The following is a 14,523-nucleotide window of genomic DNA, read 5'->3' as shown; positions in this document are numbered from 1 at the left end:
GACCATAATTTTCTCGTTGGATAAAAATATTATCAGGGAAATTTTCTCTATTGTAAGAAATTGAAAACAAGCTAGAACGGCATTCTATGAGAAAGCTTGTCATCAGCTCAAATATGAAATTTCTTGCTGGGTGTGCAAAGGAATTAGGGATTGCCTGTAATCGGTGATTCCTTATTTTGGGTGTGGAACCACTAACTTGGATGGGATCGGTATAAATTTAACTTTTACTAAAAAATTTCAAATAAAAAATTTAAGAAAAATAAATTTCCTAAAATTCCTAATCTAAAGCTCAATATCTATTGATTGAGTACTCATCTCGTTCAATTCTTACCTTGTCCAAGCTATCTCTCTGTCCCTCACTCATGGCCTTGACCCTCAAGCTCAATACTTAACGCCTATTGACTCATGGTCTCAACTCTTAATTTTCAATATGAGCCTAATCTTTTTATTGATATTGTAATTAAGAACGGTGAAGTTCTTTATTTTTCTTTCCTTTACTTTGACTTGATGGAAAAATTTCACTAGGTGCGGCAAGCTTAGAACTAGTTCCATGGACCCACCCAAACTGGTCCTTGGGTAGATCCGATTCTAAGGTGAAAACCGCCACCCGACCATGCTCGCCCCTAACTATACTATTCTTTTTTCTTCTCTTAATTGAAGAAATAATTGGAAAATAAAAACAGTAAGTACAAAAATGAGTAATAACCCCCAGTAGAGACTAGTACGATTCAATTCAACATTTTGTTCGTTTGGATTTGATTGTGTCGTAGCTCTATAATTTTTATTAGGTTTATCGTTGGATAAACTGCATTGCTGATATTGACCATAAGAAAGAAACGGTAGGTACAGCTAGTCCATGAACAGTTAACCAGCGCACTGTAAAAATTGGATAGGTGGGAACGATTGAGTCTCTCCCATACATGGCCACCAAAAAAAAAATTTGATTAAAAAAATAAAAATTGGTTAAAAAAAAAAGAAACAAAAGGGAAATAACGACATGGAGGCGCCATATGAAATTGGCCGTAAGGATAAGGGGGCGGACTCGCGCTTAAAATCCATCTTCTCTCCTTCGATAATTTTTCTCTCCGTCTCTCTTCCCCTCCTGCTCCTCCGTCGAAGCCGCGACGATGGCGATTGCGGCCGCCGGCTGCTACTTCTCCTCCCTCTCCTCCGCCGTCACCTACCGCGGCTCCCTCCTCCCCGGCCTCGGCCGCCTCGCTTCCACCGCGCCGCGCGACTCGCCTTTCCCCCTCAGCTTGAAGTCCGAGCGCAAGCGACCTCCGAAGAAGGATTCCTCCTCGCCGCCGCCGCCGTCTGCGAAGACGAGCTGGGACAAGGTACTTCGCCGCGCGCGCCCTCTCTTTTAGCTGTCGAGTCGTCGAAGCGTGCGCAGCACGTGCTCGCTGCAGAACTATCTAGAAGTAAAACTTGTCTGCTGTTTTTAGTCTGTTGAAGTGCTGAGTGCAAATTCCTAGCTTTGGTAGCTGGTTAGGGCGTCGTGATCTAAGATACTCAGACATATGCCTGTTGATGGATTGCCGATGATTGCACATTGTTCGATCTTTATGTGATGACCTTGCCGATGGCTACAAAGTTCGATTTTTTTCGCTAGGGGAGCTCCGAAGATGTGAATGTGCACATTACCGATTAAAGATGTTTCTGCTTTGGGTTTCTGTATTGTCTGAACTTTGTTGCTACGGTTGGACTTGGGGGTGTTCTTATTTCTCTCTTGACTCGGTTTGCCATATTTAGGGGAAACCTATTTCTCAGAAAAAGTATCCTGGAAGATCAAAAGATGAAAGGCCTTATCCATTTGTTGATGGTGATAGGAATAGAGGATCTGCAGGGCGATCTGATTCTACGGGTTTTGGTTCGTCTGGCCTCCAAAGAAAAGAAAAGAGGGGTTTCAATTTCACTGAACAGCGGGTATCTCTCGTGATATCTCAACTGATATTTTAAATGTTTGGACTTTGTATCTCCTTGGATTTTACTGTTATGGTGATATGATATTGTTGCGCCCTATGACAGTCACAAACTGAACCTGGGAAGTTCCAAGATGCAGCTTCTCTCAATGCTGTCGTTAAGGTAGACTGTGTTGCACTTTAATTTAACATCTTCGTTTTTCTCCCAAAAACTTAATGTTAATTGGTAGAATCACCTATTTTAAATTTTTAATTTCTCTATTGAGCTCATCATGAATCTTTTACATGCATCAACTGGAATTTGTTGCTGCATGTCCGAGTAACAAGTATGTTTATTTGAATATTTCGAGCTTTTGTTGTCCCTATCATATTTTGTCAATGAAATTGTTATATGATTATATCTAGATGTTTCATTTAAAAAAGATGAAGATAATGATACTTGAGGATCCTTTTAAGTTGACAATTGCTGTGTAATTTTTTAGTGTTTGATCTCCCTTTATGTATATCAGGTGTATTGCACTCATACGGAACCCGATTATTCTCTTCCCTGGCAAAAGCAAAGACAATATACAAGTACTGGAAGGCAGGTCTTCTTGCAATAGTTCTCCCATTCTGTATTATTTGTTGGCAATCGCTCTTTCTATATGCAAAAGTCAAACTTCTGGTGACTTCACTATTCGCTCTTAATCTTGCTCCAGTGCTTTTATGATTGGTGATGGAAAGCTCTTGACTAATGCACATTGTGTGGAACATTATACACAGGTAATCTACTTATTTGTCATGCCAAAAGTTTATTTATTGTTTAATAGATATCCATGGTTGTTTGAGTTTGCTTTAGTTGTTTCTCTGGCAAACTAGCTTCTCCAGGCTATACGATTAGATATCAGACAACATTTTGCAGATCTAGAAAATGATTCCTGATTGTTCTTGGAAAAGAATTTCCGAATGTTGCAATGGTTATTGGTTATGGCATTCAATACTGTAGGACATCTTCTTTTCACGTGGTAATTGCCTTGGACCTCAAACTTCTGTGGTTTTGTGATAAATATCAATAATTATATGTTGTGCTCCATTCAAATCTTTGCATTTCTTTGAAAGCTATCGATGCTTCTTTCAATAGGTTTTGGCCGTTCATACTTGCCTACATCCCCAATTTAGATACTTCCAGTAATATATGGCATCAGATGAATTTTTACTCTTTTCCTTGTTCATGGTAAATGTCTGTCTTGACATCTCTTCTGGTCTTCTTTTGTACGACCATTGACCTTCTTCCCCTCCCTCTCCTGCTTTGTTTATTTCTATAGCCATGAAAGACTATTAATATGCATTTTCGGTATCCTATTTACCTATAATCTGAGATGAAATATTCCATGTTTCAGCACAGTTTCTTGGCAAGATAAATTGATGCTGACTAGTAAATGCATTGATTGAAATCTCAACCAACCATGTGTTTTTGGATATTTGTCATGATTCCCAGGTGGTGATCCTTTTTTACGCTTGACACTAAGCATACATGTGAAAAATGTTTGAGTGGGACTTTTATCAGATAGTACCCTTATGAAAGATAATTGATGGCCAGCGTACTGCTATCAACCAATGAAGATGATAGAAAGATAGTAGTTAGTGATGTTTTGCCTGGTGTTGATGTTCTTGAATGGGTTCAAGATGGATTGGGGATAGGCATCTGGGTGGCCGTAGTTCCTATGGCAACAAAGGGTTGGTTGTGAGCAATGATGGTGAGTGATGATACAACAAAGTATAGGAAATGGAGTAATAACAACAGAAATTAAGAAGAATATGAGAAGAAACATGTGTTTCTTGTAAAGCTTTTGGTATCAATTGTTCATCAACCAGATACCAAAAAGAAAATGCCATGACTGATTTTTCCCTTTTGCCAAATCAAAGAAAATGGGGTATGCGCTTTCTGAGAAGCACTTCCCTGTAAAACAGATACAGACTCTGGAGTAATCTGGAAGTATATTTGTATAGACTAATCTTCTCTTTCGATTCATTATATGCTGGCCCCACAATTTCCTCGTGTTTATGTTATTATCTTACGCAAATTTCTCTTCATTTCTTTCTTATTCTTTCTTAAAATTGTGACTGAAACTACCAAACTAGCCAAAAATCTTAAACATCCTTGGTAATCTCCATCTGTCTTTTCTTGTGGGACAGGAGTTATTTTTTTATCTGCCTAGGCATCCTTAGAATTTTGAACTGCCCTGGATATGATTTGCAGGCAAATTTGCAAGACCAAACATATTCCGTTACATTTGTTCATTGATGTTTTCGATTGCAGGTCAAAGTAAAGAGAAGAGGCGATGATACCAAATACGTGGCTAAGGTATTTCACTGATTCAGTAATCAAGTGATGCATTGTGATATCTGTTTTCTTTTCAAGTAAAGTATTATTTGGCCTATTATTCCATGAATTCAACATTCTTTTACTGTTGTGTGGATATTAGTGAATGTCAACTAGAAGTACTGCTGGAGACAAACTTGTCCTAAAAAGGTGTTTAAAGACACAGGTTGATAGATGATTCCTCACAACGAGTGGGAATATAAAGCAAGGCAGCATGTAAAATATTAGAAAATCAAAAATACACTGAGCAGCCAGCCACTCCTCAGAAAAAGACGGAGACAATTTGTTTTGTCCAAACAAGTTTCAGAGATCCGTAACCTACTGAGAGATGTAAATTCTTTTTGAAGCATTGATAGTCCATAGCAAGCTCTTCTGGCTAAGATCTACTTATCACTTTGTAAACTTCCTATCTAAGTTGCATTATTTAGGTGGAAAAGATTTCAGAATATTTGGGGTGCGAATGGTAACGTTTACGTTTTTTTTTGTTCGAGGAACAGAAACAAAAAAAAGTGTTTCTGTTCCGGGAACAATTTTTGAACAAAAGAACGCGTTTGGTAACATTTGGTCCGAGAATAAAAAATGAACAAAACACGTTTGGTAAATTTTATTCTTTTTTTGTTTCTTTTAATTTTTTAAACATTTTTATTTTATTTTTCATTTTTTCCTTTATTTTTTCTTTTTTCTTTTTTCGGCCGGTCCCCGGCCTCCGGCGACCGGCCGACGAGGCCGGCAGCCTCGCCCAGCCATGGCGAGGCTCGCCGGCCCTCAGCGAGGCCGAGCCTCGGCGGCCGGTCGCCGGCCATGGCCGAGGCCGGCGACCCGAAAAAAAAAAAGAAAAAAAAGAAGAAGAAAAGAAGAAAAGAAGAAGAAGAGAGAGAAGAAACGCGTTTCCTTCGTTTTTGTTTGGAGCAAGAAACAACAAATTGTTGTTTCTTTTTTTTTGTTCTTATTTCGTTCTAGAAACAAAAAAACAAAAAAAGAACAGAAACGCAACCAAACGCGTTTCTGTTCTTTTTTTGTTCCCGAACAAAATCCGTACAGAAGTGTTCCGGAAACGTTTAAACGTTTCCATGCACACCCTTGATTGATCTCTATAAGGAGGCTCAATTTATTACTTGGTTCTTCTGTTTGTAAACCTGATTTCACCTGTGGAAAGCATATTTGAGCCTCTTAACCAAAAGATCTTGCTGCTCTTGCAGACATATTGGACAATTACGGTTTAGGTTAGAATATATCAGCCACAATTAATGTTTCTCCCTTACATTTGCTGATAATATGAACTATTTTTTTTTTACCATGTGCCAAAGAGAGCCAAAGAATGACTAAACATTCTCATGTGTTTGCTTCCATGAGAAACAAAACAAATTCTTCACGATTACTGATTTTCTGTTATGTTCATCATATATGCAAGAAAGTACCGACCTACATATCTGACCATGGGATAATGTCTTCTTTCATTTAGCAAGGCTGTAAATTGCGTCATGTAGATGAATCATCGTTTATCGACCTGTTTATACTGGTAAATGAAAAATGATCTGATATTGTATGGATAGTGCCTTAGTGCATGTGTTCATTTACCATTTTGGTTTTCCCTTCAAAACAGCTAGATGGTGATTCTCCTTTATTTTTTCTCTGTAATATGGAGCTAGTGTCCAATTATCTCTGTTGCCTTCTCTACCTTTTTCCTTTTATAGGCACATACATGTCCCTTTGCATCATTGGGTCAGCAGTGTGCATTTTTTCTTTTGACTCTTAGTGAGAAGTGAAAGCTGAATATGAAGAACCAATCAAGTTCTCAGTTCCAAATTTGCAGTCTTGGATGTAACAATCCCATGCCTCAGCTTCTTCTTTCTGGTTGAATGGACAGGTTTTGGCTAAAGGCATCGATTGTGATATAGCTTTGCTTTCTGTAGAGAGTGAGGGATTTTGGAAAGGAGCAGAACCACTGCAATTGGGACGCTTACCACAGCTCCAGGTAGGACTTATTTGGTTGTGAAACAACTAGCTCTCTGTTTCACTTCATAGAAGTTGTTTCAAATTCTATGAAGCTTTCTTTCTGTTTCTTCCATCCCTAGCAAGATTTTTTGACGATATTGAAATTTGGCATTTTAATATTATCTTTGCATGGAGATATCTCCTAAAATAGACTAATCTATTATCATAAAGATGATGGGTTAGTGCAGATTAATGTTTTGCCCAAGTGTTAGATATCTTTCTTGCACTATCATCTTGTAATTTTCTTAAAAAGTTTTTCTTTGTCTGAGTTATTCTCTTATTTCACAAGAAGCAGCATCACTATTTGGGAGATGCATCTGACTATCTACCATTACACCATGGCTTTTGGCAAAATGCCTCGGTACATGGAATCATAAATACAGAACTTGGTCCAGCAAAGTGGTTCATAAACTAAATTAATGGTATACAGAGAAAATGTTAAGGGAAGTCTAAGATCCAGGATAAAGCTTTGCTTTGTGGTCTCCGCGGACCGGACCAAACCGGTCGGTTTGGGCGGTTCCCAGGAACTGTGATAGACAATTTGGAAGTTCTACATCTTTTATTGTTTTCTGACTTTGAAATTTTAATAGATATTGGATTTTTTTTTTTTTTTTTTGATAAGGTAATAGAAATTGGATTGATGTGTCACTGAAGACTCTCATAATTAACAGGAAAGTGAATTTTCAATGGTTGAACGACATTAGTCTACTGCACTTTGGCAATAACATTTTGTCTTCTTGTTCGATCAGCTCTACATTGATGTTTGCAACACTAGAGATTGTCTGTTGTCATTCTGCAGATTTGTGATTGTTTGTGTGAAATTTTGTGAGACTATTGCGAATTATTTTAAAAACTTATGTAGTTGAATAAATGCGGGTTTAACGTTTCAATACTCTTTAATACTCCCCTCAAGCATAGACTGGGTTTTGATCTAAGATTGAAGTGGAGAAACATATGCTCAAGTCTCTAGCTTTGATACCATGTAAAATTTTGTGGGACCTTTGCAACTGTACAAAAAATTTAAGTGGTTAGATGAATGTGTGATTTTATATTAAATATTCTAAGAGTTTGAACGAGCTTAAAGTCAATGTAGCACCATTTCATGACTCATCAACTCTCAATTTCCTTTAATCTCATCTTGTGGGTAAACTTTTCATATTTAGCTGTTCCTTATTGGACAGGATGCTGTCACTGTTGTTGGATATCCGCTTGGAGGAGATACCATTTCCGTAACAAAAGGGGTTGTATCACGTATAGAGGTTTGACATTCACATTTAACTGTATTATTTTCTGATAAGTAATGAACATGGCTTTTATTCTTCGAAGACCCATATGACAAGTGTTCACTAAATGTTGTAATGTCTGCCTTTTATTGTGCAAAACTAGTTTGCTGGGGAGTCTTGTACCTCTATAGATGTAAATGTCTTCTTGTCCTTTGTTTGTTGACATGCTTTGGTTTGATGGTGACAATGGAATGATTCACGGTTTACACAATCAATGCCTCTCAAAATATGGTGTTAATTTTTTGCCTATAGCTCGAGACTTTTTGTGAAGGATTTGCCTAAAGCTAGAAAATTACAATCATGTATTACTAGAGCAAGGGCTTTATCCTTGTAGTTTCACTCAGAGTGAGAGCAGCAAAATTTCTTGACTTTTGTTTTCTCTCTATCTTTTGGAGGTTTAATATAGCATTTCTGTTGTTCCTTTAAAATGTAAATGCTAACAGTCGAGAAACTCTGAAAATTGGAAGATTTTGACCGTGTAAGATCTTCTGCTCTTGGCCTTCATGATGGGCAATGGGGCCGGCACTTAATTTCAGATTAGCGTCAGCTTTTGACATTCATCCTTTACTGCATATTTTGCACTGCTTCATCAACTATAGGATGATATATTCACATTCGAAGTGGTCTTTTTGCATTATTTTGGTGGATTGATAGAGTGGTAAAATATAATCTTGTAGTCACTGCCCGGTGTTCCTCTTTGTATAGGGGAGAATATGTATATGTCATTTTCATTTCAAATATATGAGGCTAGCTTGTGTATGATTGCTAAATGGTCTGAGAGTGAACATATTGTCTGTTGGGGCCATAGCATTAGGAGGTTGATCAATTTGAAGAGTTTGACTACACATTCACTCTAGCTAATCTCTTGGATTTTCCATTGCATGTAGCACTCCAAACTAACTGCTCTATCTGACATGGTCTGTTCATGCTATAACGTTGAAGCCTTTTTGTTATTGAGTTTGTCTGTGAAGTCCATATCTTAAGAATTAAGTACTTGTCATCAGGTAACATCTTATGCTCATGGATCCTCTGATTTGCTGGGAATACAAATTGATGCGGCAATTAATCCAGGTTGGTGGATCTTTTTCCTTTATGAATGTCTCTTCATGCATTTTCTAAGGGACAGTTATCCTCATATTAAAATCCTTATTTTACCATAAATTTCGGCACTCATTTTTTGTACCGGCCTCTGCTCATATTTGGGAGATTGTAGGTAATAGTGGTGGACCCGCATTCAATGATCAAGGAGAGTGCATCGGGGTAGCATTCCAGGTAAATCTATGGCTTCTGGCAAAAATAGCTTCAGAGCTGTGGTGCACTTATGTTGGCTAAGTCAATATGGAGCTCTTCTTGGATAACGTTCTTACAAAGCTTTTCTTTTAGGTTTACAGATCTGAAGAGGCTGAAAATATTGGTTATGTGATTCCAACAACAGTCGTTTCTCACTTTTTGAATGACTATGACCGAAACGGGAAATATACTGGTGAGGATTAAGTGGTCACAGTGCATGTTTCATGTTCTGTTGTCTTCTGTTCTTAACCTTGTATTTATCTGAATAAAAGACATAAGCAACTTAAAGGTACCATAGACATGAAGCTGTAGCTGTATGATTGCACAAATGGTTTTCATGCCCAACATAATCAGCACTGGAAATTATGGAGCTTTAATCTGCTTGAAAGCTTGTAACATATGATGCACAGTTTTGCCACTTTGCTTACTAGTCTGATGATTATCACTGAGTTTCTTCCCCTGCAAAGCTTTTATAAGCTGGTTGAATTTATTGTTGGTTCTTAGGCTTCAGTGGCAGCTCCTTGGTAGAAATTAGAGATGATTGAAGTGTCACTATTAGTGGAGGTTCTGCCTTCTGATTATTGGGCATAGCTCGTTACTCCTTTCTTGCATGTCTTGAAGACCTTCTTTGTTGGTGTCATTTTCTCCTTGCTATTTTTGTAGCAATTTGAATTTGTCAAATGGCCTGAATCTGCTAAATCAATGGAACAATATTCTTATTCATGAAGGTTTTCCTTGTCTTGGAGTCTTGCTGCAAAAGTTGGAAAATCCAGCTCTACGTGAATGTTTAAAAGTACAGTCCAACGAGGTACATCTCTCATTTACTTGCAGGAAGGCCTTCTCGGATCAAGTTGTGCAATTATTGATGGTTATTGGCATATCAATAGTTGCTGTTAATTCATTCATGTATCGTGCAGTGGTCAGATTATACCAGTCGGCATCTTTTGTATTTTAGACAGATACATCAGAGTGCATACCCAGCCCCAAATTATTTAGTTACTGGCAATTTACATGTGCACCACCTTGCTTTTTGACTGATATCACTATGCAATGGAGTGAAATGTCCATCATTTTGGGATAGATTCAGCATAATAAATTTCTTATCTGCCCTGATTATTGATGTTTAAGATGTTAGATTTGTAGCACGTGACATTTTCCCCATCTTTTGTGCAATAGTTATTAATTGAAAGGTAGCTTTACTTGGATAGATGATGCCTGTAACTTGAAAGCAATCTTTTTGTGAAGTGAAAGCTAGCCTTGTTTTATATACCTGTTACTGGTAGGCCAATGACGTACTTATCCTTTTATATATCGTGCTTTAATTAGTTGGCATTTTGTAAACTTTTATGTAGTTTTATATTGATTTTCATACTAAGATCAGAGGAAATTGGTTTGTGTAGAAACTGAAAAACATATTTTTATTCACATGTAGCCATCCCGTCATGTTTTAATTTTCTGAAAACCATCATCTTGCTGCATCAATATTCTGTCAAGAGCATCTGAGACTACAGAAAATACCAGAGTTCTGGTTCGCTCTGCTTTTTATCAGCAAATTGCTGCATATCATGAATAAGAGTAAATGCAGCATCCTTAGTGCTACTTTCCCCTTCTTTCATGTTCATGTGGGTTCAAGAGCTTGCACCTGCTTTTAGTGTTGCTACACACCATCCTTACAAGAATTGCACATGTGCAGGGGGTGTTGGTGCGAAGAGTGGAACCAACATCTGATGCAAATAATGTTTTAAAAGAGGTATTCTTCTGACTCAAGGAGTACTTTTGACACAGTCAACAACTCTTTTATCTATACTACTGATTGCTTTCTCAAACATCAAAAGTTAGAGCTCCACGTAAGGAGCTTTACGGAAATAAATTTTGTTTAGGCAACTTAAATGAACCTTCAAATTGGTTTTGGTATCAATAGTTGTGCTATTAATGTTTCATTCTGTCAATTTTTCCCCTGCATCATACGCATGGATTGCCTAAATAGGTTCACTAGGCCCTGTTTGGCAAAAAGAGTTTTTGTTTTCTGGAACAAAAATTTCTGTTTTTTTGTTCTAGGGAACAAAAAAAGAACAGAAATGTGTTTGGTAAACTTTTTGTTCCCGGGAACAAAAATTTTTTTGTTCTCGGAACAAAAAATCTATTTTTTTTGTTCCCGAGAACAAATTTGGAACAAAAACAAAAAGTAAAAAAGTTGATTCTTGTTTCCGAGAACAATTTTAAGAAACACTTCTTTTTTCTTCTTTTTCTTTCCTTCTTCCTTTTGGCTGGTTGCCGGCCTTGGCCATGGCCGATGAGGCCTGGATGAGGGCTGGCAACCTTGCAGTGTTGCCAGCCCAAGTGAGGGCCGGCGACCTCGCCGGCGTCGCTAGTCCTTGTTGGCTGGTCACCAGCCATGGCCGAGGTGGCGACCGGCCAAAAGGAAGAAGGAAGGGGAAAAAATGGAAAAATATAATAAAAATATTGAAAAATTAAAAGAAATAACAAAATTGTACAAGTTTTACCAAACGCATTTCTATTCTTGGAATAAAATTTTTTTACAATTACCAAGTGCGTTCTTATGATCAGAAATTATTTTAAAAAACAGAAATAATTTTCTATTTCTGTTCAAAAGTTGTTTTCTGGAACAGAAACATTACTAAACGCATCCTAAATTGCTATCAACTTTTTTTAAAGAGATAAAGTGAAAGGCTTGCAAATTCACACCATGAACTAGTATGCCAAAGTAAAGGTTAAAGGTGGGAAAATGGTCTTATAAGTCACATGATCATGTTATCTATGCTTTTCCAGGGGGACGTGATTACTAGCTTTGATGATGTTCATGTTGGGTGCGAAGGAACTGTGCCATTCCGATCATCTGAGCGCATTGCATTCCGCTACCTAATTAGTCAGAAGTAAGGAGCTCATTTTTCTAAGCAGATGTCAGAGGAGAAAGATATTCTTCCCTTGAAACTTCATGTTAGTTTAGTAACTATGACAATCAAATGTTGGCTCAATCTTGTTCATTTTATGGCTTCCCTCATGTTTCCCAACTCTTTGTTTTGTGATGGAGTTTTGAGTCGTCATAAGACTAGTTATGCCCATCTTTTCTGTCATTGAGATGTGAATGAGATGTCATTACAAGGTGGAGTCATTCACATATAATCAGTTATTATTATGCAATTGTGAGATTGCTGCCAGTGATTTGTATTTGCTCTGCATAGGCCCTACAATCACAATGTGGCATATAAGTGTCATTCTGGAATTTTCACTGATGGGGCACTTTAGCATGCATTATGGAAGGTCAAGGAAGCAGTTGTTATCACTGCCACTGGAAACTTTTGACAAAATACACATAAGGAGGAATTGTCTTTTTTTAAAAGAAAGAGAGAGGGTCATATTCTTATGTCTGGCCATTCTTAGTTTGCATTTTGCGTAATGCATATATGCTCCTTTTAAGTTTTTTATTGCGTTCCGTAATCACAATCGAAACCATTGTCCTTCATAGAAGCTATAGCCCCATGCTCAAGTTCTTATTGACTACATGTGATGCTTATGCAGGTTTGCTGGTGATGTAGTACAACTTGGCATTATTAGAGCAGGGACGTTCGTGAAAGTTCCTGTAATTTTGAATCCGCGAGTTCATTTGGTAAATTACTATAGCTTTTTGTCTCTACATAACACTGCATCCCTAATCTCTGGAACTCTCCTTTGTGACAATCCTGTATGGTTTATGCTTGTAGGTTCCCTATCATATCGAAGGGGGTCAGCCTTCTTATCTAATTATAGCTGGTCTGGTCTTTACCCCACTATCAGAACCGCTAATAGAGTATGGTCCAACTACCGGCTGAAAATTCTTCTAGTTGTATAAAGTTCACATTTTGAAGTTGATTAAACATTGCAACTATATCTGATAAATTTCTTTTCTAACTGTTTGGACAGTGAAGAGTGTGAAGATTCTATAGGGGTAAGTCATTTTGACATGGCAGATGATATGACGAATTATATTATCATGTGATGTTCAGATTTCTTTTTTTTTTTTTCTTTTTTTTCAAGAGAAAAAGTACAGGAGATATTCTTGTAATTAACCATCTGAATTAAGTCTTACATGCACTCTTCATGGCAGCTAAAATTACTAGCAAAGGCTCGCTATTCTTTGGCAAGGTTCAAAGGTGAACAAATTGTGATCCTATCGCAGGTTAGTGGTATCTATATTTATATGATTTCCCTGAAAACTTTATGAGATTCCGGTCAAATCTACTCCAAAATTAGATATCAACAAACAAAAGAACGGCAATCATTTTGCTTTCCTTGCCTTTATTCCATCTGGAGAACTAGATCTTGCAGTTTTCCAGATCCTCCTCACACAATCGCAACTGTATTTCATCATCCCTTTTCATATGTATAGGTGCTGGCAAACGAGGTAAACATAGGATATGAAGACATGGGCAATCAACAGGTACCATGGCACTGCCCATATATTAGCGCTTTTAGTTTTAGTATTTTCCATGTACTCAGTAGGAGGTATTATCAGGTCTTGAAGTTCAATGGCACTCAAATAAAAAACATTCGTCACCTTGCCCACCTCGTCGACTGTAAGTGATGACATTTGTCCCCTTTCCTGTCTTAACATGACCTTGATTACTATGACGCTCACAATTTGTCCACTGGCTTTCTTAGCATGTAAGGACAAGTATCTAGTTTTTGAGTTTGAAGACAATTATCTGGCTGTCCTGGAGAGAGAAGCCGCTATGGCAGCCTCGTCCTGCATTCTCAAAGATTATGGGATTCCAGCCGAAAGATCTTCCGATCTTTTAGAACCTTACGTGGATTTGCCAACAGATAATGAAAAAGTAGAGCAAGATTTCGGCAATAGCCCAGTTTCAAGTTTGGAAATCGGGAATGATGGAATTTTGTGGGCATAGTTAACTGACAGTCGGCATCGGCCTAATTCTTTTCACCCTTGTAGCATCTCTTACTGGAGGCAGGGTTGCATCATCAATAAGGATGAAGTGAGGAGTCTGAAGACTGATCTCCTATTCTTCCTTTGAGCCTGCGCGATTCTTGATCAATTCTTTTTTACTTATCAGGTGGAGATCAAGTTACGAGTGGTTCTACATGTAAATTATGGCGGTCAATTTTGTATTTTTTTTTTTTCATTTTGACGATTGAGTGATGTCGGATCTTGGGTCGGAAAGATTATAATGAATGAATTTTTTGGATGATACTCCTCGAATAGTCATACGCGCATTACCTTCTGTTATCTAAATGTAGCATTTTGAAACCAATGGGAGTTTATGCAGCCTTATCAAAGGTTGAATGAGCTTTGAAAATGTCTGCAGTCTGCTTCTTCTTCGCTCCTAGCTTTTCCTTCGTGGATCATTCTCTTTTTGCCTCAACATTGACAAGGTGAGGGTATGGAGGCAAGTCGGAAGAGGATCGTCTACCCGCCACGGTATTTACCTCGGTGGCTAAAATCATTCGGGGAAAATAAGGTATAATGACCAAAATACGTAGAGGCATTGACTGACAAGTAGTTGTATAATAGAGAACAGGGGAAAATTTATCGAAAAAAATTATAAATTTATTGTATTTTTATCTCGCGAAGCTCATTCAATTCTAAACTTTTCATTTTTTTTTTTTAAAATTCAGTTAAAACCTTTTAATAATTTACCAATTGAGTTCACGGCTA

General features: G+C 37.7%; 1 protein-coding gene across 1 annotated transcript; it reads left to right on the top strand.

Moving 5' to 3' along the window:
• Positions 1–1,032: 1,032 nt before the first annotated feature.
• Positions 1,033–14,073, top strand: LOC104456833 (protease Do-like 2, chloroplastic). Its single transcript, XM_010071700.3, has 21 exons — positions 1,033–1,337; positions 1,753–1,926; positions 2,029–2,085; positions 2,432–2,505; positions 2,621–2,684; positions 4,222–4,266; positions 6,152–6,259; positions 7,461–7,538; positions 8,567–8,633; positions 8,776–8,834; positions 8,946–9,045; positions 9,581–9,660; positions 10,546–10,602; positions 11,643–11,746; positions 12,393–12,480; positions 12,575–12,660; positions 12,774–12,798; positions 12,958–13,029; positions 13,240–13,290; positions 13,366–13,426; positions 13,512–14,073. The coding sequence occupies exons 1-21, from the start codon at positions 1,128–1,130 to the stop codon at positions 13,754–13,756; spliced, it is 1,905 nt and encodes a 634-aa protein (XP_010070002.2). The 5' UTR covers positions 1,033–1,127; the 3' UTR covers positions 13,757–14,073.
• Positions 14,074–14,523: the final 450 nt, after the last annotated feature.

Source organism: Eucalyptus grandis, chromosome 8 (assembly GCF_016545825.1).
Source record: "Eucalyptus grandis isolate ANBG69807.140 chromosome 8, ASM1654582v1, whole genome shotgun sequence".
Lineage (NCBI taxonomy): Eukaryota > Viridiplantae > Streptophyta > Magnoliopsida > Myrtales > Myrtaceae > Eucalyptus > Eucalyptus grandis.
The sequence above is the reverse complement of the archived record's forward strand: the minus strand, read 5'-3'. Positions and strand labels throughout refer to the sequence as shown.

What these genes read in the sequence shown, in the direction of transcription:
- LOC104456833 (XM_010071700.3), top strand. Translation starts at nt 1,128, where the DNA reads ATGGCGATTGCGGCCGCCGGCTGCTACTTCTCCTCCCTCTCCTCCGCC. An exon ending in TAAAAGTACAGTCCAACGAG is followed by an intron (nt 9,661 to 10,545) that starts GTACATCTCTCA and finishes GCACATGTGCAG; the next exon opens with GGGGTGTTGGTGCGAAGAGT. An exon ending in TGAATCCGCGAGTTCATTTG is followed by an intron (nt 12,481 to 12,574) that starts GTAAATTACTAT and finishes TTATGCTTGTAG; the next exon opens with GTTCCCTATCATATCGAAGG.